The sequence below is a fragment of the Seriola dumerili genome, unplaced genomic scaffold (assembly GCF_002260705.1).
Source record: "Seriola dumerili isolate Sdu_G_001 unplaced genomic scaffold, Sdu_1.0 BDQW01000138.1, whole genome shotgun sequence".
NCBI classification, from domain to species: Eukaryota; Metazoa; Chordata; class Actinopteri; order Carangiformes; family Carangidae; genus Seriola; species Seriola dumerili.
Window position 1 is genome coordinate 14672920 of NW_019174393.1, and position 26796 is coordinate 14699715.

Here is a 26796-nt window from a genome sequence, read left to right on the forward strand (position 1 = left end):
CTGCAGGAGCAGAGGAGAGAGATGGAGACAGAGAGAGCAGGTGTTTTATTTTCCTCCCTCCCCGGGTCTCTGGTGATTCATACAGAGCGCTGAATAACTGATGTGGTGATTACAGAGGCTGTGAGTACTGACAAGAGCGAGATAAGGACACACAGCCTCGTGGGGCTACCTGGCTGCAGGTGTTTCTCTCCTGCTGGAGACAAAACACAAGGCTGACCAACCCTGGAGGGAAGCAGTGTTAGACAGGAGCAGAGGAGGTTTTCGCTCTAATGATGATCCTGATGAGGAACACCAGGTGAGGTGCAACAGGCCAGATGGAGAAAAATGTCGGGGGATGAAAGGAGGGGAGAAAAACGTTGAAGGCAGCTGGTCTGCACTTTCATCTCTTCTTCCGTCCTGTCTCTCTCCTCTGCTCCTTCATCTGAACCGAACTTCCTCTCTTTCTTCTCGTTCCCTCCTTGTATACTTACAGATCATTACTTGTAACATCCGTATTAAGATAATACTTTCTCATTAAGCCCCCGTTCAGCTCGGGGGCCTCACCAGATAAATGAAGACACTTTAAACAAGTTCTGCTGAACTTTTCCTGACAAGCATCCACTTTAAGTACATGACATTGTTATAGTACTCCAACAAGAAATTAAGACATGTTCAGACTTTTTTAGAAGCAGTGACATTGTCAACAAAGTCATTGGAAAGAGTATCTAAAAATAGGTTTAATTTTGCAAAAAAAATGTATCCTGAAGCTTTACGATGAATGTACAGTGTAAAGTAAGACAAGACTTGATTCCAGTTAAAAACAAGTTAAAGGACAGGTTCTCAATTTTGTCTTTAAACAATAGTCAGGTGAGAACAATACAGCAAGATTTGCTTGCTGATACATGATTGATCTGAACTTTGGTGATTGTTAAAGGTCCCATTTAGTATAAAACTAGATGTCCATGTGTTGTTTGATTATAAAGCAGGTCTAGGTTCTATATTAATACTGTGAAAGTATCAAAGTGCTTAGTCCACAGAGAAATGCACACAGCCTGTATTCAGAAACTGAGCTACAAATATATCTTCACCTGGATCAACGCTTCATATAAAACAGCAGAAAAGTGTAAAATGGGACCTTTAATGATGTGCAGTATTAACTGCTACTGGAGCTCACATCCTGCCAGTGCATTCAGCTCGGCAGCCTCTCTTATCGTTTCTGTTACGCACTTAAAAGCTGAGTATCCTGTCTGTCCATCAGCATGTGGTGAAGACTTCATTGCCCAATCACACACCTTTGTGAAGCAGGGCTCTCCTTTATGTCAGTGACAAAACCAATATTTCAGAATAGAATGGATGCAGGAAACAACCTCCCATAACAATTTTTCCGTGCAGTGACAAATGAGTTATGTAACATCTCTTTGTAATATTCGGTCAGGGGCAGCCATAGCTTAATAGTGTCTTGCTCTCCCTTTCTCTCCCCACTCCCTTCCTGAAGCTGTCCATGGTTCTGACAGGTTTTTTTAAATAACAGATCTATCACCTCGTCAACAGTCATCCAACCATGTAAAAAGATCCCCTTTGATCTTTAACTAAGCAATATGTGTATGATATGATGTTTTCTTCTGTAGTATGTACACAGCATAATTCAATGGATGGGTTAGACCTATCCCTATACATACAGTGAGAACAGTGATCAAACCATGCACCAAGCTAGAAATTTCAGTAATGAAAAAAGCTGCAAGCATGTGTCTAGATAAAAAAAACGTGTCTATTTTAGTGACTTTAACAGGTGTAGCACGCCTCTGCAAAATCCACTGTTGCTAAAAGAACTCCAGGATTTTGTTGATGCAGGGGACGAAGGCAGGCTGTCTATAAATCCTGTCCAAAGCACCACACTCTCACAGTCAAATTAAACCTTACACACAGGTTGCACATAACTGTGGGCTTTAAATAGACGCCTGACTTAATAGGTAAATGTGCAAGGTGCAGGTGTTAGGATGACTGTCACTGCTGCAAAGACACAGCGCAGCAAACCATTATATATTCTTGTTTCAACGCGTTATTGATGCACGTACAATCAAACAGTCAGTAGCAGAAAGGTACATAACATCAGGAATTTTAGGACTTATGAACAAAAAAAAAAGGGGGGTCAATCGCCAAGATAAACCTGTGATAACTGTGATAATTTCAAAAGTCCAGACATGTGATAACAATAAATCAGGCTAATATTTGCCATTAGATTTTTTTAAAAAGCGTTTAGTTCTTGTTTACGTATGATTTTTATGCCTCCATGTTGGCAACAGCAACAGGCAGAGGCATATTGTTTTCTCCCATTCTCGTGGCACAATATCTCAGTAACGTCTTGTCGGAACTTCTTCAAACTTGGCAAAAACATTCACTTGGACTCAAGGATGAACTGATTAAATTTTGTTGGCCAAAGGTCAAAGGTCAAGGTCAGTGTGACCTCAAAAAACACATTTTACCCATTACTCAAGACTTCACACAGAAATTATGACAAAATTTCAAACAAATGGTTCATATTTTATATGACTCTGGATAAACAGGGATGTAGCCTGAAACTATTCTGAGAGGCGGTAGTTTTTAAATTTAGAATAATAATGAGAGAGTGCAGTGGGGTGAGTCTGAGTATTAAGAAACCCTGACCCTGCATCACTAATCTCAAGACAGCTGGACTGATATGTTCTTAAATCTGCAGCCTCTGAGTAGTGCTGCCCCAGAGCACGGAGCCGTAACGCTCACATATGTTATGGGGGAGTGAAAAGGGACACGGAGGAGAAGATGCTCGGGTCCCACATGTGTGTATGTACAGTATGTGCATCAGTGTGTGATTAGTATACAACTCAGCCCCGCAGATGCATTTTCCATCAGGTAGTTACTATATTAATAATTTGGTGAAGAAATGTTTTCATGATTATATCAGACCATCAGACCGACACTATTTTAGCAACAATTCTAATGTATCTCACGTCCTGGGTTAGTAATTAATGTTACACAACAGCGTTTGCACTGCAATGTGTTTCAAGGATAAAACATGAGATGCTACTTTTACTGAAAAAGAAAGTTGGTTTCACTAAATCATTATTATAGTAACGACCTGATGGAAAATCACACGTACAAATAAAAATCAAAACAAAGCTGCATAAATGATGAAGACAGATAAAATAAGAATAATGAATCACACTTAGGCTGTTGATGTGTCTTGGTCGGAAAGTTTAGATGAATCCAGATTGTGAAGAGTCACATGTGCATCTGCGTGGCTGAGTACTACGAATCACTCACAGACACCCATACATACACACACGAGGGAATAATCACAGGAGCGTATGTGCGTGTGTCTTGCTCTCTGTCTCCCTTTTTCACACACACACACACACATACATACACACACACACACACACACACCACTGGTGTTACGTCAAATGCATAGATGCTTCATCAGTCTTTCCTGGATAAACAAATGTTATAAAACGGTTATCAGACGTGTCATAATGCCACATTCTTTTACCAAAATGCCATCACTTGTGTCATAGTTACAGTACAACCTGTACAATCAGTGGTTTTATATTTCAAATGCTAAAAAATATGAAAATGTGTGTAGCAAGTCAGAGGTCTGGCACCAGGCTGTTCCTGAAAACAAGGGTTGATGAGGGCACTGAAACTAAGCGCGTAGATGTGCTGTGAAACCAAAATGATGAGTTAAACGAGGCCAAAAAGCGCCGAAGGGCTGCAGAGTTTGTGATCATTTTCTGAGGGTTCATCACTAGGAGCGACCAGTTTCACATTACAATCAATGTTATTGTAGTTAATATTCACCTGGCAACCTTATTAAAGCCAGATCAGACCTGACCAGATTGCCAGTTCATGCAGGGCTGTACGTAACTTTCCTTTCCTGATTAGTTTTTCAAGTTATTTCAACAGGAGAAAATGTACAGGTGATGGAGAGCTGTGTTAACATTCACTGTAGAATCCAGCACCGACTGACCTCACTTTCATCTCTCAGTCTGCTGTAAGAGAGAAGGTCAGCTTGTATTCAGTGTGAGCAGCTGTTCTAGGGTGCTGGAGAGCCTCAGACCGAAATGAGCTCTGTGTCAGAGCAGGAGGCTGAGCACTCAGTGACCAGCTGGCCACCATGCAACAGGAATCGCAATGACTTGGTCAGGCTGCGCGGGGACGCACCAGATGTTCAGCATGTTGTTGACTGACTCTCTGCTGTCTGCCCTCAGGCAATCTCTCTCATACGCACTCTTTCTCTAGGTCTCTCCCAAATCTCACTCTCCTTTGCTGTGTGACCTTCGGATTATCACAATTCCTGGGAGATAAAAAAAAAAACAAAACAAAAAAAAAAAACGCAATTGGAGTCAAGGAGAGAGCTTTTTTTGAAACACTGATGTAAACACACATTACAGTTGGTGAGATTCCAGAGTTTGGCAGTACACTAGATCTGCACAACTGAATTAGAGCCAATGCAACAACTCTGCAATAAATCCTTCCTTTGTGAAGCTTATAATGATGAACAACTTTGTTGTTGTTAATTCTAGCCTGTTATCTTATTTGCTATATATTTAAGGATAAAACTAGCATCTATTTTAAATACCAATTAATCTGTTGACTGTTTTTTGTGATAATATTTGGGTTAACACTTTATAATACAACTGAAGATTTACAGTGAGATTTTTGTATGAATCAGACACCAATTGAATACTGACTGGTTCCAACTGATACTTAAATATAAGTGCAGAGATAGAAAATAGGATTATAGATAAGGAGGGAGTAACAAGCAGGTATTTTAGAGAGCAGGAGAACCTCTTTCTTAATGTGCGTAGTAACAAAAAAAGTTGGTAACACCACTTTCCTCACACTTCAGTTTTGTTTCTCAGCACTGTATTCTGTAAATACCCAGTATTTTTTGTAAAGACTGGGCACTTGCAGTGCAATTAATTTCTCTTTTCTCTAAAATGCCCAGTTGTTACTTTCTTGCCCCTTCCACATAGTCTTGTTTTCTTCCACTCTACGACCATTTGGAACCGGTCAGTATTTTAATAGTGCCATATTTATAGAATGAAAGTAGGCTGAAAATTGCGGTCTGTATTACAAAGTGTTACCAATATTTGTCTATTCGATGTCAGGAAACAGTGAGTGCCCATCAAAACTTTCCCAAAGTGAAGTAGGGCATCTTGTATTCAGCAGTTCAACTGTGATGAAATTATTAATAATTGGATACTTTGCAATTCTGCGTTTTTCTATACGGGGGAGGGAGATGTTAAGAATGTGCTTTGCCTGTCATCCTATGTGCCTCTCCTGCAGGAGCATCCTTGTAGCCTTGCTGCTGTTCTCCTATCACCTGCTCCTCCTGCCGGACTCGTTAGTTACTCATGGGTCGGTGTTCGGAGGAAAAGGTCAAGTCTCTGCCATTGCAATCATGCACTCGTCCAGTTTCCACCAGGCTGCACTGATTTTTCTGCTGCTGATGTTTCTATCCGCCTAGTGAGGCAGAGTCGTCATGCGCATGCGTCCACAGGCGGGTTCTCCGTGCTGGTGCCATGTTCAAGTACTCCACATAAGCTCGTATTTCCAATTGATAGCTCAACCATGCATTTTGTCCAGTTTTCATAATTAATAAAACTAATTCTGACATTATTGCCAGTTACAAATCTTCCTTCCATTCTTCCTGCATAATTCCGGGGTTTTTTTCTCTAGTCCAAATAGTTTATTTCTTCAGGAGAAACTTTTTGTGACTGTTGTTACTTCTTACTGAAAAGTAATTTTGATGCTATTTTATAATAATAGTATTATTTTCTTACATCAATATATTAGTGCTAATACAAAACTCTTCAGACTAAAGTGGGTGTCATTCGATAATTTCCCCAACCATGTGTATTGTTTATGGTATTTTCTGTGTTATGCTAGCCACGTTCAATCTAGCTGTAAAACAAAAAATGAAATGAAAAAATCACAATAGCTTTTTCATGATCTTTTCTTCCCATTGAAAGTCCTCCATCTGAGGAGAAAGGCCATGAGATGTGGTTGAGAGCTGAAAAAGAAGTGGACATTTAGTTAAGATTTTTTTTGTGAAAGGACAAGGTCATGAATAAACTTTAAAACATACTTCAGACCAAGAAAATGGTTAATGTTAAATACTAACTAGTATTCAATTTATCTGCACTGAAAGAAAGCGATGACGAGAAGAATATAACTACACTGGTACTCTTCTGTAAGCCGTAAGTCCCACGCTCCCCGACCGTACCTGAAGGCAGCACAACACATCCACACCGTCCCCGCAGTCCACAACACACACAGCCGCTACCTGCCAGGCGGAATGGACGTATCCTCCGGTGCTCCCAGCTTCATCCTCAGCCAAGCGGAGCCGCGGGAGAAGCCAGGCCCGACATGACAGCACCGGGACGGGAGAAGAAAGTCCGTCTGCAGCCGCGTGTGACCGTCCGGCCGGAGGCGGTGTGGGCTGCGGGTCGCTATGCCGTGCTGGCCGCCCTCTGTGCCCTGTGCTACAGCAACTCTCTCCGCGGGGAGTTGGTGCACGACGATGTGTGGGCTATCATCAACAACCCGGACGTACGACCGGGCTCCAGCCTCAGAAACATCTTCAGCAACGACTTCTGGGGCAAGAGGATGGCGGACAACACGAGCCACAAGTCCTACAGACCGCTGTGCATCCTCACCTTCAAGTAAGTTCTCTCAACTCCGGTCTTTTCACCTCAGCTCGAGCCTCCACAACAAACACCTCATGCTAGTTCAACCGCACTGTTATTAGTATTAACCCGAGGTGAGAATCCAGCTGCTAAGTATCCCACGAAAGCCATATAAACACGCAATTAAGGCTGACGTCATGCAGCTGTTGCAGCCGCACAGTCAACTTTAGACCCATACAAGCCAGATATCTCTTAACATTACACCTTATTGGGTTATTACAGCATCTTCATATGAGATAAAAAGTATCAGTCAATGTGTTGTGGTCGCTATAAACTCACCATCGACGCGCTGAAACTCCCTGTAAGAGTGTGATAGTGAACGTTACACAGATTCCTCCTTACTGTGCCTGTTCAAGTCTCCGCTCCCGTTATAAATATTTATATTTTGAGTTACAGCAGGGGCAGCATGTCTGCTTGGCCAACTACACATTGAACTTGTCCCAGCACATCCCACAGCACCCCTGCCCTCACCGCTGGTTTGTTGCGAATTCAGGTTGAAGGATTTAAAGGAATGCAGTTTACACCGAGCAAAAAAAAAAAAAACACTCGAAGAAAAAGGTGTCACTTGTTGCTCAGCTTTTTTTTGGACTTTCGGTTTCATTGCAGTGGAGTTGGAGGTGTGCAGCGTGGGTTGGGATATGAGGAGGTGATGTTAAAGGAGGTTGAGGATGGGAAACACGGGCTGCTGTGCTCCAGGAGGGCGGGTCTGCTGTGCTCAGTTTGGCGCTGGATTGTGTTGCAGGAATCAGGGGCATCCAGAACAGGGTGGGATTGTGTTAAAAATGATATTGTGTTGCAGTGATTGCATGAGAAAAAAGAGGGCAGCCCACACAGTGTTCCTAAATGAGGGAAAATGTCCAAACTGAGCCTCGCTGACACAAAAATTGATTCTGTGCGAGCCAAAAAAGTCTGTAGCTCCAAGACTCAGCTCTATTTTTTTCTTTTTACTCTATAATTCAATCGAGGATACAGTTTTAGATTGTAATGCCATATGCAACAGTCTTGAACTGTAGCTTTAGTGAGTAATAATGAAAGTTGGAGAACATTAACAGGAGATGTGGCCTTGGTGTATGGTCCTGAATCAGACATAGCCTACCAAACCTGTTTTAACCTGCTGCACTTTTGCCAGGCTGTTCAGTGAGTCTGGGTGGGTAAAACCTTTTATTTTGGAGCATTTTTCAACCAAAAATATTGTTTTTAAAAAGTTGCCTTAAATACAGGTTTTTTTTTTTTTTTTGCTGATGTTACTATGAAATTCAGTGTTTCCACCATCGGTTACAGCAGGATTAGAGGTTATCGAGGTAACTTCAGGTTTAACTCTGGATATTCAGTCCTACGACGGTGGCTCACTTGTTACCGAGGTAAATCCCCATGGTAACCTATGCTGAACTCCTAACCTGCTCAGGCGCAGGTTAACTTAGAGGATCAGATCAAAACCTGTCAACAGCCAAACTACTGACCAATCAAATCACTGGAAAAATGGAGTCATCATTCCTTCAGGATCCTGACAGGGACAAAAGAGTTTACAATTAAGTGATCAATAATAAATGAGCAGTAGATATAAAATATTAAAAAATCAGTGGAATAGTTTTCCTGTTTGAGTCTTTGCTCTGGTTTTAAAACAAAGCCTTTTTTAAAAAATGCACGGAGTGTTTATCACGCTAAATAGCCTATATAATAACTATTATAGCTTCATTTTAATTGAACAGATATTCTTTAATCCGACAGGATTCCTGACAGTGTTGATGGTTTTACTCTCTTCCTCATCACCGCAGCTCAGAATAACATGGGGAGACTCTGTGACCACAACTGGAAATGAAAACTAAACCTTAAAAATTAGCCAGTTAATTATTTCCATGATTGTAAATGAACATTTCAGTCGGTCTGACTCATCAGACATCAACTACTTCTCTCCTCAAATCTTTCTCCTCTCTGAAGTCTGACACTTCAACTGTTTTATCTGCATCCCATGTTCATAACAGTTTGTTCATCATCAGAAAAAAAGAGCGAAAATAGTCATATAGTCAATCATATTGTTTACATTTCACCTTGTTGAATGTCACTTGTGGACGCGATTATAACCGAACCTACCGGCAAGTATCAATATCGTATCAATATAGTTGATAACCTGCTTTGTAGTACAGGTTATCAGGACCGTCAATGTTGGGTTCAGTCAAGCCAGATAATTAAAAGTTATCCTGGGTATGTTGAACTTGCTTCGTAGCACAGGCCTCTGCTGCCATTCCATGTGTTGTTGTTATTGTTTACCGTGCCTTCTTCTTCTCTTCGAGTTTGATGTCATTCTAGGACGCTTGTAGGGTTATCAAACTGCCCTGGTCAGTCCCGTAAGAATCACATTTCCGGCACCTACGACATCTACGGCACCTTCAGTACCTACTGTACTGTAGAAGAACAAGCACTGTCACGTTTTCAGAATTTTGGCATCGACTTAGTAACGAAGTATCTGTTCTTCTGACATCAGATGCATGTTAGTTTGCATATGGAAATGCTATGTATTGATGCCCCTGACCTTAAAGGAGCACTTTACTGATTTTACACATGGAAATAAATTTACTCCTCAAGAGGAATACTAGCTTGTGGAAGAAATTATATGATAGCTTCTGTGGCAGTGGGAAAGCTTTGTCAAATGTGGTTCAGGCTCTTGAAAACAAGACTGGGTATAAACCTAGTGGCTGGATTGTGTACACATTTGTGCCTTTGTTGTTTGCACAACAGACTGTTCCATAGTCGGACTGGCCATCAGGCGCACCGGGACCGCCACATTGATGGGTCGATCAAACAATTCATAAAGATCTATCAAGTTTTTCTGTCAGCCTGTCATTCATTCAGTCAGAGCGTATTCTGGGACTGGGCTCACAAATGTAATCAACCCTCACCGACCGCCATTATCACGTTTTCTTTTTTTTTTTTTTTGGTGTGGGGGTGGGGGGGCACTGACTCTATGGACAATGTAATCACGCTATTTACAACACCGCTCTGGCTTCACAGCTGCTCAGGAACCCCAGCGCTTCCAAGTCACTGATCCTTGCCTCCATTAAGGCAGATACACTACATTTATTACATGTACCATTATCACTAAAGGAGGCAGAGGAATAGCTATATTCATATAATAATACTGTATTATTGTTGTTAAATTGAGCATATAGGTTCCACTGTAATTACTAAAGAACATACTTCTTTGTGGTAAACATTGTGTGAATGGGATCAGGCCAGTTAGTTTTTGTGTTGAACAGCACAGGGACATAATGCTAATCCCATCCTGGGAACTGTTAAAACTCAGCTCTGAATAACAACAATAAAATGATGAATGTATAACTTAGAATAAGCAAATGTATCTGCCAACAGAACAAGAAAATTTCCCTTGCCAAGGTTTTTAAGAAAACACTCAAACAGAAGACTGGCAAGAAGAGATACCTTGTTAGACAAAAAACAAGCATATATTGCCCGACAATTCATCTTACTTAAATTTCACTTTTTTCAGTGTACCTGCTCTTCCTTTCCTTCTTTCCTTCCATCACTTTCTCTCTCTCTTTCTCTCCGTCTCCTCATCTCTATCCCTCTTGATTGATGCCGTCTTTTCATTTTCGTCTGTGTCAGTGAAGAGAGTAAACACAGTGTAAATTGATATCTATATGCAAATGTTACCAGCTTCTGCAAGGGTAATCTTGTAATGAAAATAGAAATGTATAGGGGTACCTCATTTTATTATGCATTACCACGCTTTACATAAACTGAACTAAAAGAAAAGCATTTCAACTTTAGAGTTTGTAAGTCTGACATTGGATGGGTGGAATTGATGTTGGAGATCTAGTTAACTGGCCGACATCAGCAGGTGCTATTCGTCAGATAATATCTGGGGATGTAAGGCATTGAACTACAAGCAGTCTGCTACTGAAATTCTCTAGTTACCTGTGTCACACTCCGGTGGATTCATCTGCCTGTCCAGTGTGTTCACATAATTAAAGAACCACGGTGTTGTGAAAAGATTTTGTAGTAATGACAAGATCATTCTCTGTCACCTACCCACAGAGAAGCAAGTCGGCCTTCTTGGCTTTGTATTGTATCTTTGCAGCAGCAATGTAGAGTTATATTTAGGCAGTTGTTCCATGACTTTTATTTCGTACACCTCAGAAAATTGACCTCAATGGAAGGATCGGCCATGAATGAGTGACACGTGATATGAAGACGCAGTATTTTTTTTGTTTGATTCTTTATGACTTTCAACTTGTTCAGTGGAGGCAGTAAATTTCTCTTCCACTTGCCCAACAAAAACATCCACTTGTCCCAGACAAGCTGTGACACACCTTAATGTTGGCCCTGTTTTTTTTTTTTTGGATTATTTTTGCTTGAGATGCACCGATTGCAATTTTCTTGGCTGAGTCTGATATCTTAATTTTTGATAGTCTGACTGATTGGCTAATTGCGATTTTTTATTAAATCACAGCTACACAAACATTTTGTAAGTATGAATTATTATTACTGATAACTAGATGAAGGGATACATTCTGAGAATCGCTTTAACCAACATTAGTATTTATCTGATGTAAGTGAATCATTAAGAATTGAATGGAATCAAATCAAATTGAATCAATTCTGGAATTTGTGAATTGAAATTGAATCAAATCAATTGAAATCAGTGCTGCTATCCTGTCCTGGTCCCCAGAGGATATATTGTAGAAACTTTGATCCCAGGACATTTTATCTGTTGCTGTCATGTACTTAAGCAATGTTAGCATAACATGCTTAACTAATATGGTAACCATTATATTATATATACAAATATTAACATGGTAATGCTAGTAATGCTAATGATCATTTTGAGTGTGTTAGCATGCTTGTGTTAGCATTTAGCTTGAAGCACAGAGTACAGCCTTACGGAGCTGTGAGCATGGCTGTAGATGCTGGAAGCCCCTTGTAGCTTTTTGCTACAATATAAATTGTAAGAGATGAAACTAGTGAAGCTGGCTCTCAGAAAAAGGAAATGCTTTATTTTCTCTCTAGTTTGTGTGATTCATTAACAGCAGTACACTGTCCTGCTGGGACCACATGTCCCACTTGTCTGTATTTTTTTTTTTTTACCAGTATCATAACCTGCTGAAGCCTGCACTGTTTGTTGTTGTTTTGTTTCTTTGTTCTGACCTGCCAGGGGACTACAGATGCAAATTAGCTTGTAGCTCTAATCTAGCGCGATGCATCAAATGGTGACATTTACGTTTGAGCTGCACTCTGCTCCTTTTAGATAAATAAAAAGCCAGATTCGTGATTCATTCTGGGACATTACTATAGCACCTGTTATAATGACTTTAACTTTTCATAACCACCAATTAATTCAAAGGCCAGTCAGTCACTGCTTTGGCCGTCCAGCCATCACAGAGAGGCCAGAGGTCAGATGGAGCCGTAGAAGAGCAGCAATGCAGCTGGTCAGGATTCAGTGTGTTGCTCACGGGCACTTCAGCAGAAGCAAGGCAGATATTTAGAGTGAATGAGAATAGACACACTGTTGAGGAAAACTCCAGAGTGAGGCAAACAGCAGCAGACTGCTAGCGTGAGAGAAAGTGTAGACTGTCACTGAATGTTCATGGTGATTATGTGTTCAGAGACTGTTCACAGATCAAGCACAGAGAGGACAGTGAATGCAACAGTTGGAAAAAAAAAATAGCAGGAAAGAAAACAAAACAAAACACAAGACTACTGACACAGGCCATAGCTCTGGGATACAGCATGCACACACATATGCACATGGATAAACACACATTCACACCCAGACTAATGAGTTCTCTCACAAAAGGGATTGTGTGTTGTTGCGTGTAGTGGAAACTTGACAGCAGCATGTGTAACAGTTATTCTGCTGTTAGGAGAATATAAGTGAGTTAAAAAAAAATCCTTTATTTAACTCAGGACTCTCAAAGGACCTTATTAGAGCTGCAACAATTAGTCGATAAATCCATGAGTTGACAGTGATTTTGATGATTAATTCATTGTTTCAATCACTTTTCAAGCAAATATTCTAGTTATTCTCTTAAGATATTGAATATCTTTAGGTTTTGGACTGTTTGCTGTGGGTTTGGAGAATTTAAATGGCTTTGTTAAAACTAACTTTTTATAGACTAAACGATTCATAGATTGATTAATAATGCAGCCCTGATGAGGATATAGTTCTATTGTTAGTGATGGGTTTGCTTTCTGACTGTCATACAAGTTTTACAGTACTAACTAACTTCCCACCAACCTCCCATTGGTCATGTGACCTTCTTAACATTTAACCCTAGTGAGGAAGAATTTATAGTAATTAAATAAAATTTTATTCAAATTCATAATTATTTTAAAAATTATCCAGAAGTGACTTTAGTTTTAAGGCTACACCACACAAAATGTTTTCTTTCACAAGCAATGAGTCAAATCACTATGTTTTATGAAAATTAAACAACTCTGCAGTTCCTCTCAGTCCCCCAGAGTTTATCCACCTTACACTACCTGCTCAGCAGCAAACAGCAGTCAGACACAGTTAGAGACCAGCTGTTGAACACGCTGGAGTATTTGGTGGCTAAAGAGACAGATATTTTTCTCAGAGGGAGTGAAGAGAGCCAAGCTGGCTGATTCCCCTTGTTTCCAGTCTTTATGCCAAGCAGTGCTAACTGGCTGCTGTACAGTTTACTGAACAGATGTGAGGATGGTGTATGTCTTCTTATTGAACTCTTGGCAAGAAAGTGAATAAGTGTATAACGCTCCCTTTAATATTAAGGAAACTGCAGCCTGAACCAGCAGCTCAGCCCACTTTGTTTTTCAGTATGAATGAGTGTTATGAGAAATGATTGGCGGTTCTGGTGACAGACATAATGTGACCGCAGGTGGAGTTTCATCAGCACACTCAGCACTTAAGAAAACCAAAACTGAATGTTATTGAGTGTGAGAGTGGGAACACTGGTGTATGTGTGTGTGTGTGTGGTCAGGTGGCACGATGGTTTCATAGTTCGACAACACTCAGTCTAATTACCCAGCAGCGTTACGACCTCTTGAGCAGCTGCTTGCCTGTCCTCTCTGTGGTAATACAGTTGTTGGAGAAGATATCGGCAGCTTAATGCTCCTCCTGAGAGGGGAGCTCTCAGAAACACACTCAAACGGCACTCAGCGATGAGTGTGTGCTGGAGACAGCAGAGCCACAGTAATAGCCAGAGACAGTGGAGAGGATGGTGATCATTCAAGAGTGACAAGTGTTGCCTTATTGCTCATATGGGGAGGATGCTCGATGCTTTGGGTTGTAGCTCCCAGGGCTGTTTGGTCATCAGATTCTCCACACCACCTTCATTAAGCTGTCATGTGAAGGATGCTGGTTCACATGGCGGACCCTTTCCCAACATACCTGGGTGGCAAATTAATGTGTAGACACGCTGTTTTCTTCCATCATCAACGTCTAGTGACATACTCCCTCAGCACAGACATTAACCTTCAGCTGGTGTGTGCATGTGGAGAGAGGTGCAGGAGGGGGCGAGGCGCACTCTCTCTCTGCACGCTCTGTGCAGAAATAAAGATTGAAGGTTAATTCAGGTCACAGTTAAGGATGGGAACTGAAACTTGATATTAAATAGACCGTGCTGCTGAATCATTAAAGACCGTAGTATCGATAAGCTCTGATGTTATCAGCTCTGCTCTCGGCTCTGAAGTAGAAAGAGGAAGAAAATAGATTTCCTATTTATTATTGCTACATAAAAGTCTCGCACACTTTATCTCACCAACTCGGTTTCTGATTCAGACATTCCTCTATGATGCATTTTCACTGTTCCGAAATCCACAAGAGATCTCTCTCTCTCTCTCTCTCTCTCTCTCTCTCTCTCTCTCCGTCGGGGTGGGGGCAGCTCTCTCTCTCGCTGCACCACAGAGACACAGACCCTGCTATTAGTGACAATGGCAGAGAGAACTAAACATTCAAAAGTGTGCTTACGCTTGTTGCCACAATTGCAACAAGTCTTTTGGACGTAAGAGCGGAAACATGAGCAGTCGGTCGAAATATCTAGCGAACAAACAGGCAGAGTTTTGCACAGTTTTCGACCACCTAGCTTGTAGTTCATATGTCGTTGCCCCAGGTATGTTATCATGCTCGCAGCCTGGAGCCCACACACAGAATGAACTAAACTAAACAAACATGGGTTAGGGTTGAAAGTAACCATTAGTGATTTGCTCCAGAATGTATATATTACAGTACATATAAGAAAGTAAAGCAATGTTAATTTTGTTCTTACTTTGTCTCTGAAGAAATGACAAAAAGGAACGATAAGAGTACCGCTAAAGTAATGGATCTATAAGCAGTGTCAGTACAATACACACAACAATAACAATGATGATCGATGATCATCAGAGCGATCGCCTTTGGCTTGTTTTCCCATTGATGAATTAACGTATTATTATTTGTAGTCTTAAATTAATAATAAATGTAATTTGCACTGAGATAGCATTATGTCAGCATCCTCCGACATATAACCGATGCTTGGAACACCGACGCATGTGCGCGCACACACACACACACACACACTCCGACCAGCTGACTATCACTGAAGCGCTGTTTGTTATGTGTAGTTTGTTGCGCGTAGGAGCTGCGCTGTGATTGAGCAGAGCGTAGGAGATCGACAGACAGAACATGTCACTTAGTTTGGTTTCTTAGCTGCTGCTTTTCATGGTTGTAAATAGGACTTTTGGACAGTCAACAATAGAAAGATAGAGAGAACTGCGGCAATTTCTTCACGCCTCCTCCTGCTGGTTTTGAGAGAATATACTGCATTCTCTTGATTATTAAGTGTAGATAATTAGTGCTTTGTGATGACAATTTTTGTTTTACCATGGCTATAAAATGTATTCGTCATCCTACTGTCATCACTCAAGAGCATCCGTGAAAGAGAGAGTGGTGAGCAAAAATCCACAGTCTCTTGCTCGCTCCATGATCGCTCTCTCTCGCTCAAAGGGTGGTGATGATAGGCCGATCTCACCATGAATAAGATTGCACAACCCTAGCTAATATCAGGCCCATTTTTCTCATCTCTTTCTCTCCCTGTAGAGATTTACCAACGTTTGTTCAACTCCAAAATCTATCAAGACTTTTCATATTTAAACAGATACAAGAAAATAGTTTGTGACAATTTTGGCTGTTACATTACATTATGGATTTCCCCTGGGATACATATCAGGTGTGTGTGTGTGTGTGTGTGTGTGTGTGTGTGTGTGTGTGTGTGTGTGTGTGTGCGCGTCTACAAACTTTTTTAAATGACAAATTTCTCCAACAATCACCTGACATTCATTTTCTATGCCGCAGCTGTTTTCAGCATGATGTTTGCGCCGTGCTCCCCACAGGTAGAGAATTGACTTGTGGTTGCGGGAGGCATGGCATCTGACCGATGTGCACGCAGAGACTCACGCAGTTTACAGGGCGGGCGAGAGTGTAACTCAGGTTATTTTCTACAATTTGCCGATTTTCCCGCTGTGAACAAAAAAAGCCTCTAGTTCCTATTCAGTCACTGCAGTGCACACAACTCAGACAGCTGTGTGGCCAAAAATGATCTGGTTTGAAAAGAGTGAAATGAGGTGTGCTAATGTAAGATTTACCTTAGTTCAAACCGAGTGACTTTATCTACATGGGCGGGTCTTAATCTCCCTGAGTAGAGCCTTTGTATGGGAAACGCTTGTGTAACTATTTGCCAAACAGAAATGAAGAAGGGTCTCGACCTGGTATCACAGATTGAAGTCACATCCTTAGACCTGTAGCATAACTTCATCACTTAAGGCTCTGATATACTTGAAAATGTACATGGACGGCAGGGTAGACAGAGGACACACATGCTTCTGTTTTTTCCCTGCATTGGTTGTCTCTGTATGTGTCCACACTGGCAGTCACAGTTTTCGCACGGTCATAAATTTCGAGCTTCGTAGGGATGAGTCTGTCCTCCCAAGAAAAATGACGAGTCAGTCGTTTCAGCAAATGCCCCAAAATGAGACAGTGCATTCAGAAACTATTCAGACCCCCTTTTCCCTTTTGGTAAGCACAGACTTATGCTAAAATCATTTGAACTATTTCTTACACTCTACACTCAGCACCCCATGATGACAAAGCTATAGCAGAATTTTAGTGGCTTTTGCAGATTCATCAAAAAGGAAAAACTGAAATGACAATGATCACAGTGGCACAGTGGCATGCAAGCAGAGCCAAACACCCCCCCCCATCTCAATGTACGATTCAGCTGTTTACTACAGCGAAGAGAAAGGACCAGACTAAAACATACATTTTCATGACAGTAGCAGCAACAAATATTTCTTTAATTCGGCGCTTGTCCTGTCTCATGATTTCATGCTGCCTCTCTTCCCTGCGCTGCTCTCTGCCTGGACGTCTTCACCTTTCTGCACTCCTTCCTGGCTGAACAAGTGCTAGGATTATTCCCCTCACCTGCCACCAAACATATCAAATGTGCAGCATAGAGTGCATTGCAAATGAACAGCATTGTTGAGTTTTATTTTATTTATGTTATTTACCAAAATAATGTGCAACCATTTAACTTCAACACAGTGTATCTACTGCGTTTTGCTGTCATTAATGGTAACGTTTCATCCCCCGCCTTCTCTCTCTGTTTCGTCATGTGAGTGATTTAGCCCCTCCCCCCAGACACACAGGAGACAGCTTGAAAACTTGTTACATTGAGGCAGTAAAGGTTTTCCAATAAGTATTATAAATCCCTCTAAAACCAAGGATTGACAGACATTGACCCCAAACATCTGAAAGTCAGGACAAAATATCAGCGTTTTCTAAACGCACGCAACCTGGCCACAGGCGAGGATGCTAACAGCTCTGCTGCTGATGACAGGGAAGCTAGTCCTGAGAGCACAAGCAGCTCCCCTGCTGTTACAGCTACAAAGAAAAGCTGACTGAAACACTGCGCCTGTGGTAAATTCAATTTATTGGACATGATTTGGAAAGGCACACTGTTGTCTATATAAGGTTTCACAGCTGACAATGCATATCAGAGCAAAAAGCCAAGGCATGAGGAGGAAGGAACTGCCTGCAGAGCTCAGAAACAGGATTGTGTCTCTCCTCAGTGAAAACCAGATGAAAGCTGATTGGAGTTGGCAAAAAAAAAAAGCACCTTAAGGACTCTCAGACTGTGAGAAACAAGATTCTGTGGTCTGATGAAGCCAGGATTGAACTGTTTGGCCTCAATTCTAAGCATCATATCTGGAGGAAACCAAGCGCCGCTCATCACCTGCCCAATACCATCCCAGAAGTGAAGAATGGTGGTGGTAGCATCGTGATGTGGGGGTGTTTTTCAGCAGTAGGGACAGGGAGACTGGTCAGACTGGTCAACATGAAAGATCTTGAGAGGATCTGCAGAGAAGAATGGCGGAAAATCCCCAAAATCCAGATGTGCAAAGCTTGTTGCCTCAGACCCAAAAATTGTGGCTAAGATGTTTATTGTGTGGGACATTTTAGAAATTTGGGTTTTTGAGCAAAAAAAATACATTTCTAAATTACATGAAATATATTTTTGGCATTGCTGGACTGCAATTTGTTGTTACTTATTGGCCAATATACACCATTACCATATTTTTGTAATAATCTAGCGTAGGTTGACAGACGGGTTTTAAGCTGCCTTTCAGGCCTAAATGTGGGGAGCATTTGATACTTAAGATTTGATACTAAAAGCTGGTGCAGTATTCCTTTAAGAAGGTCCAAAGTATTGATCCAGTCATTTTTGAGTCAATACCAGAATCAGGCTTTATTCACATAAAATTTGTTTTGGCGCAGGTGCAGCAAAGTAAAGAAATATGAAAACAGAATAAGATGAGGTCCCTTGAGATGAATGTTGCAAATGTGTCATAGAAAAAAAATATGAATATGTATGAACACTGTTAATTTACACACATACACAAAAACAATATAGACAAGTGAGTTTACAGTTGGAGTAAGGTTCTGTTTGATGTCTGAATGTTTACACAGTGTTGTGAGCCTTTCGTTTTGAAATGCGTGTTGCAACCTGTAACGAGGCTTTGGTTCACCTCGTCTCTCCACTGCGCTCCTCCCTGCTTTAAAAACGTTTCCTGTCTCCGTTTGTGGCACAGGTCGCATTATTCTGATTAGTTTGCACAAATCACACATTGAGGCTGCAGACAGTGAGTCAGTTCAGCCCAGTCTGAGGTGCTGTTCACCATCTTCCCGATTCTTTTGCTTCAGCTCCTTGAGATTCAGGCTGCAATGCTCTTGTTCAGACAGAATGCAAGGTGAATTTTAGAGGCGGTGCAATTGCATTAAAAAAATCAATGAAAAGACATGATTAGATGCAAAAGTGTTCATGGGAGTTCAGAATGTTTTATCTTGAACAAAGACTTTGCACTTATCCAGGGGATTTTTTAATCAACTTCATAAATGTACAAAAAATAACAGAAAGGGGTCGATCAGAAATAAACACAGGGGCACAAATATCATCACCTGCCCCTCTGTTTGAACACACCTCAGAAGTCGCTTCACTTTGCTACCTCAAGCACCATAATTGTCTCCATGAGTCGTGTGCGTCACAGCCACAGCTGCAGCTCCAACTGCTGACAGTGTTGGCAAGCGGGCAAAGTCATTGTGCCAAACCAAGGTAACTGATGTTAATTTCCAATTGTTTTTTCAGAGCACCGGCATGTACCTGTCTCTTTCACATCGCGCAGGATCTCTGCCTCTGGTCTCTTCCTCTGTGCCTTTTCTCACACTTTGAAAACATCTGTGAAATGTACATAGAGGGCAATGGTACCAGGGATGTTGATGGTGCAGTGTAATAAGTAATAAAGAATTGGGCAAAGCACCAGAGCGCTGTAGCTGTACCGTTGAAATGCTTCCAGATCCAGACTCTTGCCAGTCAAGATGTTTCAGCTTGTCCTATTCAAGTTAGCTGGCTGACAACATTTCAAACATGATTCACTTTGTTGTCTGATTACTCAGCCTGGACAGCTCTGGCTGACTTGTACTCTGCATGAAATGAATCATGAGCGTATCATTTGAGGAGGGACTTTTAATGCATGCAGAGGAACAGATGGGTGCACCCATCCAACACCTGTGTCCCGGAGGTCTCTCGTATGTGTATTTGTCTGCTTTACATATGGGACTGAACACACCCCACACACACACACACCCCTGTGGTGAAGCTATGGGGAATGCGCAGGCAATCCAGCATTGTCTTTTCTGTGCCGGTGAACACTGCGGGGCTTTTGGGATGCGATCAAGGTGAAGGACACACTCAGAAAAGAGTATGTTCACACACGAAGCAGCCTCAAGGTCCTTTTTATAGCTGGGCCCTGATGTGCACCACGAACTGAGAAGTGATTGCAGTGAGAAAAGAAGGGAGAGAGAGCGAGGGAGAAAGAAAGAACTGTGTGTGTGTGTGTGTGTGTGTGTGTGTGTGTGTGTGTGTCTGTGTGTGTGTGTCTGTGTGTGTGTGGTGGGGGGGTTTTAGCAAGAGGCCATGTGATTAAAATAGAAACACGAGGACAGACGACACAAGACAGGCAAGGAAGAAGTGGTGACGGATGCTCTTCTGGTAGATGAGGAGGAGAAAGAGACGGACACAGCAAATAATAGAGAGAGACTAGAGCAGGAGATGAAGAATGAAAAATTAGAAATGACAAAGAGGTTAAGAAAGTGATGGATGACACTGCTTGAGTCAGAGAAGCTGAGTCAGATAATGTGAGAGCTTCATTTCCCAAAAGCTGTTTATCTGTTTAATAAAAAATAAAAAAAAGTTCAAGGAGCCAGTGAGGGACTTACTGTCATTTTGCCAGCCAGGACATTTAATTATCTGCTATCCTTTATTTCAGAAAGAGTTTATTCTTTATCACATTCGCAGCTTATCTAAAGTATTTCCACCCTGTTTTAGTTGCCTTCTTCTCCTGCCTGCAGTGTTTTATTCAGCCTATTCTACTTTGCAGGGATTTGGTAAGGCAAATTACCATAGCTGTTAACAGCTGATGCAATGTTCTCCGGAATAATTAATCTATTTTTAGTATTCTCGCAAGTCTTCCAGTCTCCAGCATGGGAGAATTTATCAGAGTAAAAGACAGAAAGTCATCATGTTGCTGCTGCTGCTGCATTGTCACTAACCAGCAGAGGGACAGGGAGCTCAATTATCTCACTTTCATCTCTCCAGCCCGACAGTCACATAGGATGAAGATGTGTCTGTCACACAGTTCATCAAACAGCAGTCCTGATATTTGCTCCGGATATTCTTCAGTGTCCTCAGAAGTCAATGCCCCCAAATTCTGGCTACTCCTAATCCCGGCTTTTCCTTCGGTGCTGCTGTCTTAATTTCTACTTGTACACCATCCATCCATGGATCTGCGTTGTTGTAGCAACAGCAGTGTCATTCTTGTGCCAGGTTTGGATTGGACTGTAGATTGTCCAGTCAATTGAGGAACGTCTTCACCATGACAGTCCAAACGTATGCTCATATTTCTGCTGATGCCACACCAATCCCACTCACTCATGAAGACCTCAAGATACTCCCAACCCAGAGTGAACAAACCACTGATTTCCTCAGAATTGGAGGTGCAAAAACTGGTAAATAATTATCAGGTTCTTAACTTTCCTCAACTATTTCATACTGGGAGGTTGACCATTGTGTTCTCTGGGAGCTCTTAGCTCTTCAGACTTTCAGTATTGTTTTGGTTTAAACATGTCAGCTCAGGTTTACTTAATTAATCTACACACATTCTGCTAAGTATCTCCACTTTAACTTGCTACTCTGTCTCACCTTAAAAAAGGAAGGGCAATACTTGTCACTGAGATGTCACAACTAACGTATGAATGGATTTTAGTATCGGTCTATATTGGAGCCAGTTCAAGTGTTACAACGATTCTGCAGCTAACAGAAGCAATGTTTCCTCATATTGGAAAAAAAAAGGCTGCCGGATCCTTAAGAATACATCATACCTGTTTTCCAGTATATAGGTGATTTTCTCTAAGGGGGTACAGTTCTTCATTTCTGATAGGCTTACCTATTTTGATATGGAGAGGTGGGATTGGATTCCAAGTTAATGCAGTACACTTTCTGGAAAGAGCAAGAGTTATGTCATTGAATTTCCTGGAACTCTGTCTTAGTCTCAAATTTGTTACATTTCCAAGGAGACCCTAACACATATTCGAGATTGCAGGTTTGAACCAGTGTAATTTTTTTAGGGGTGAAGTAAAGCTGATGAGGGAAAGCAGTCTTTTGTCTTGCTGCCTTCGGCCTCTTTTGTCTCCTTGCTGTGACCAACATCCACGTACCGAGAACCAAGAACATCGTCCCTTTGATATCCTCCATTGTTCGTGTGTCTCCTGCGTTGACGTCGACGTCTCGCTTCATGTGTCATCGCTATAGTAATGACACTGCATTGAGGCCGGATGTACCTGGTACGAAAAACAAGTAGAGAGTCGAGCTGAGTTGAGTCAGTATCATGCAATGGAAAAACACAGTTAGTCTGACAGTAACATAAGATGTCAAGACAAAAGAGGCTAAATGTAATGAATAAATTAGTTCACAAATCACATGGTAGAATATATCCAGCCCCAGGCTCATTGTTATTCATGTTTGAGAAGGCCCATCACAAAAGTGACAGATGAGATTCCTCTAACAGTCATTATGTGTATCCATCAACAGCCACGCTTCCTGTCAAAATGTCCTTGAGCAGGACACTGAACCTCGACCTGCTCCTTCATTGGAAGTCTCTCTGGATGAGCACATCGTCTAAATGCTTCAAATGAGAAATTTAAATTCCTCTGTAGCCTTCGCCTTGTGTATTGGGTCGGGACCCTGGCCAGGCCCCCTGGGAAATTCATCTCGCAATCCTTTACTTGTTCCACACTCATCTCAGCATCAGCTATGAGGGCAGATCAGCATCATCCAAGGTCAGGGTGAGATAATGGTGAGGGTTAATGCTCTCACTGCAAATTCAAGCAGGTTTTATCAGTCCCCCTCATTGAATTATGAATAAAAGGAGGGTAGTCTAGGCCATAGTCTCCTTCATCACATAATGGGCTGGACGAGGGCTCACAGAGGACTCGATTAGAACTAATTATAATCCGAGATAAGGAGTTCAGATGTGATGCCATGGTCTCTGTTTGGTTTTGTTTCGCACTGCAAAGTCTTGGCCTGGAGGTGCACCCCACATATAAAAAAAGCCCTTAGCATACAGTTTTCACTCTTTTCTCCTTTTCAGTAGCGTTAAGGAAGGAAAAATCCTCTTGCACCATTCTTTCTGACAGTATCAGATCAGATTATGATCTTAATCATCTTGATCCAACTTTTCAACACATTTGGAGAAATTGAAAACTGTGATCTTTTCTAGAAAGTCAAATTAAGTTTCCAGGGTTTAAATTAAGTTTGACTGAGCGTGAGTTTGATTAAAAGGTTAATGCTTTTACTTGTGTTAATCCTTCTCCATCATGGTACTTGCATTGTCTTTTATACTTTAGTTCATCAGGGAGAGCCTCCAATGGACCATATGTTAGTGTGCAAGCAGCAGTTTTAATTGATTACCAAGGTGACGGACCAGTGGTGTGAACATATTCATCTAAAAAGTCTGTTGTATTGCGACGGACTGAACAGTAATAACTTATGAGCTGTCGCCACGTTAGCCTAAACGCGCTAATGTTAGCCTTTGTGAACATTGTACGTGGAGCTTTGCTACAACAGATGTCAGCTGTCGCAATTTGCAAACAATAACGGAAACATTTCAGGACATGAACATGTTGGCGACATGTCACATGTTGTCTCACTCACCCTGAACTCTGTGCACAGATCTGGATGTTTGTCTTTGAGCTGCTTAGATAAGTTGGAGGTGTTTCCTCCTGTGCCACCGTTTGCATACTGGCTTTTGGTTGCGGTGGACCTGGTGCTGCTGCCGCCATTTCACCTGTTGTTGTAATTGTTTACTGTGCCTGCCTTCTTTCTCTCTTTGAGTTTGATGTCAGACTAGAAGCTTGTAGTGTTGTTGTACTGCCCTCGTCAGACCTGGAAGAATCACATCTCCTGCACCCACAACATCTTCGGTACCACTACCTATGGTACTGTAGAAAAACTATTACTACTCTAGAAAAATATTGTCGCATTCTCTTAATTTTAGCATCAACTTGGTCCTGGATTGTCGATTCTCATGACAGCCTTACGAGGGCGTCATCATTATGAATATTTTAGAAAAAAAAATGCTGTGCCATACAGCTACACATGGACTATCAGTAGCAGATTCTACAGACATCTGCTAATGATCAGTGTGAGCACAGACGGGACAGAAACTGAAAGTCTGCTCACTGATTAATCTGCACTGTTTGTTTTGACAGTACATCAGCCTCACATCTCCAGACAGCTCTTCGCTGGTGTCAGTTCGCTCCCCGGCAGGGGAAAGACCGAGTAAAGCTGAATCCACACCCTGTTCACTCCCCTTACACAGTCTCATATCTTGTAGCCAGAGGGAATCTCTCTTCAACAAACACAAACTGAGCTCAGATCAGTGTGCAGTCTTTTTCAGCCGGTCCCTCCTGCAGGTGCCAGAGTCATCTGACCGTCCTGAGTCACTACAGTCCGGAAGCTGTGGCAGCTCCACATAGACTAATTATTCACGTCACCATTTATGAGACTGTTGTGACTCAGAGTAGCTCATATAGCAGCTGTCATATATTTTCCTTTTCAACTTAAATCAACCTTTTTGTGCACGTCATAATAACTGGATTTCCACAAAGCAGAGGTTTTACCCATCATGCAGTTCTAACAGAGCCACTCACAATAAGTAACCCCTACAGACACACAACATGTAGCTCTGATGTAACATGTTTACTGAGAAAAAGCATCTTGGGATTTGAAGAACTGATATTGGATCATTCAAATAAAACTTTAAAACTACATTTGAAATTTGTTTTTGTTGACTGAACAGCTTAAAAAAATGAGAGAGAGAGAGAGAGAGTGTTGATTGTCTGTTAATTGTCTGCTTATTGATCCTTACCAACCACTAATTACTTCAGTAGACCTATAATATAATGTTTACGATGATTACTGTTCTTGTTCTTTTTACTTATTTTACTTTATAGATTATATGTGTATATATATACAGTATATATATATATATATATATATATATATATATATATATATATGTGTGTGAGTTTATATTTCCTGATGTCATTATTATATTGTCTGTAACTTTTTGGCAATATTGTCCACCTGATATTCATGCCAATAAAGTGTATTGAATTGAATTGAATTGAATTGAATTGAATTGAGAGAGAGACAGAGGCAGCCACAGAGTGAATGAGAGAGAGGGAGAAGAAGGCAAGTGGATGAGATAAATAAAACTGTTTCTTGGTTCTGCCAAAGCAGAAATAAATAACCATCAAACACTCAGCAGATTGTTTACTGTACACTATATATACAAAGAACAACAGGGTCACTATCGGTTATTATTTCCTGCTGTTGTTGTTGCTGTTCCTCAGCCCCGGCGACAGTCAGGACCGGAGGCAATATGTTTTCGGGTTGTCTGTATGTCCCATTCTTGCGAATGCGATATCTCAGTAATGCCTGGAGGGAACTTCTTCAAATTTAGCACAAACATTCACTTGGAGTCACAGATGAACTTTAGCTTTGGTGGTCAAAGGTCACTGTGAACCCACAAAATACATTTTTGTCCATAATTCACAAATTCACACTTTAATTGAGACAGAAATTTCACTCAAATGTCTAATAGTATAAAAAGATGAAGTAATGACATGCAAAAGGTCAAAGGTCAATTTCACTGTTACATCATAATGTTCTCCAAAAACACTTCTGGCTATTTTTCAACGTTGTAACTCAGGAAAGAGAGACTGTGGCCATATTTTACTGCAACTTGACTGATTGTTGGAGGACTGGATTTCGAGGGGGTAATTCTAGTTTTGATTTGCTCTTTTCATTTACTTTCTTTGTGGATATTTTTGTTGAAAAGGCCTTTTAGTCTCCTTTTATCATCAGGAGCAATTTTGGGTTGAATGTTTTGCTCAAGGGGTTTTTTTCCTGGCTCAAAATGAGGTGGAGGTGTGACCCTGATTGTGTACACACATGTGCATGTGTACCGCCTCTTCAGCCGACTCAAGAGAACTGTTTTTACAGGCAACTCATTCCAGGAGTTCTAGTGAATCCTGAAGAATTTCCAAAAGTACAATAAACTATAACAATTTAGAAGGTTTTTCACAATTTCATGACATTTAAAGACTAAATTAAATCAACAGTCAATCAAGAATGAAAATAATCTGTTTATTCAGCCTGACAACAAACCTATGTAGTGTGTGTGTATGTGTATTATGTTTGATGCTTTTTTAATGCATTCTTCCAAAATTCAGATTATTTTACAGTGAGGAAACAAAGGTTTTTTTTTACTGTGACAGTGTTTTTTCTGTTAATGTCTTTCTCTAAAAACATCTGAAATACACATGATTTTAAAATCATGTAAGCATTGGCTGCATTAACACACTAATAGCTTGGCAACTAAATACAACTAAATAAAAAAAAAAAACCTTATCATCCCACTTTATTCTTTTCATGTAGGAATAAGTTTGTGATGAATGGTACAAACCTATCTTGATTAATGGACCTCTGATACCAGCGTGGTGTTGAATCCATTGAGAAAATATCACCATGGAACAATATCTGGAACTTGAACCACTGTAAAGTTTCCCTCTTCTTGGGTTTACCTTTATCAGGTTGCTGCTGATATTGTGTTGGCTGAAGGGGGAATTGTCACAGCGTAATACCAATTATGATAAACTAGGTGAAAATTGCATATCTCGCTGTTATTCCTCACAGAGGGATTAACTGCTGGAAGATCTTAAGCAGGGTGTGATTTGATGTCAGGAATCCGACATTCTCTCTCAAAGCAATCACGTTCTCTTCATTTGAAATTCATGGCGCAGTGGAAAATGGATTGAGATTCTGTTCAGCATTATTAGACTATCACTTCATCCAGGAAATGTAAAAGGTAATTTACTTTTGAGACTCCCACAGTAAATCCAGAGTGATGTGTTGCCAATGATTGTTTTAGATAAGGTTGACCCCCT

The 26796-nt window shown here is 41.1% G+C and overlaps 1 protein-coding gene across 1 annotated transcript in view; it reads left to right on the plus strand.

The window, feature by feature from the left end:
• Positions 1-6325: 6325 nt before the first annotated feature.
• The window catches only part of tmtc1 (transmembrane and tetratricopeptide repeat containing 1), a 146529-nt gene continuing 126058 nt past the window's right edge, over positions 6326-26796 (plus strand). Inside the window, exon 1 of the mRNA XM_022749816.1 lies at positions 6326-6683. Within this exon, the coding sequence (XP_022605537.1) occupies positions 6388-6683 (296 nt within the window). The 5' untranslated portion in view covers positions 6326-6387. The remainder of the gene's footprint in view (positions 6684-26796) is intronic.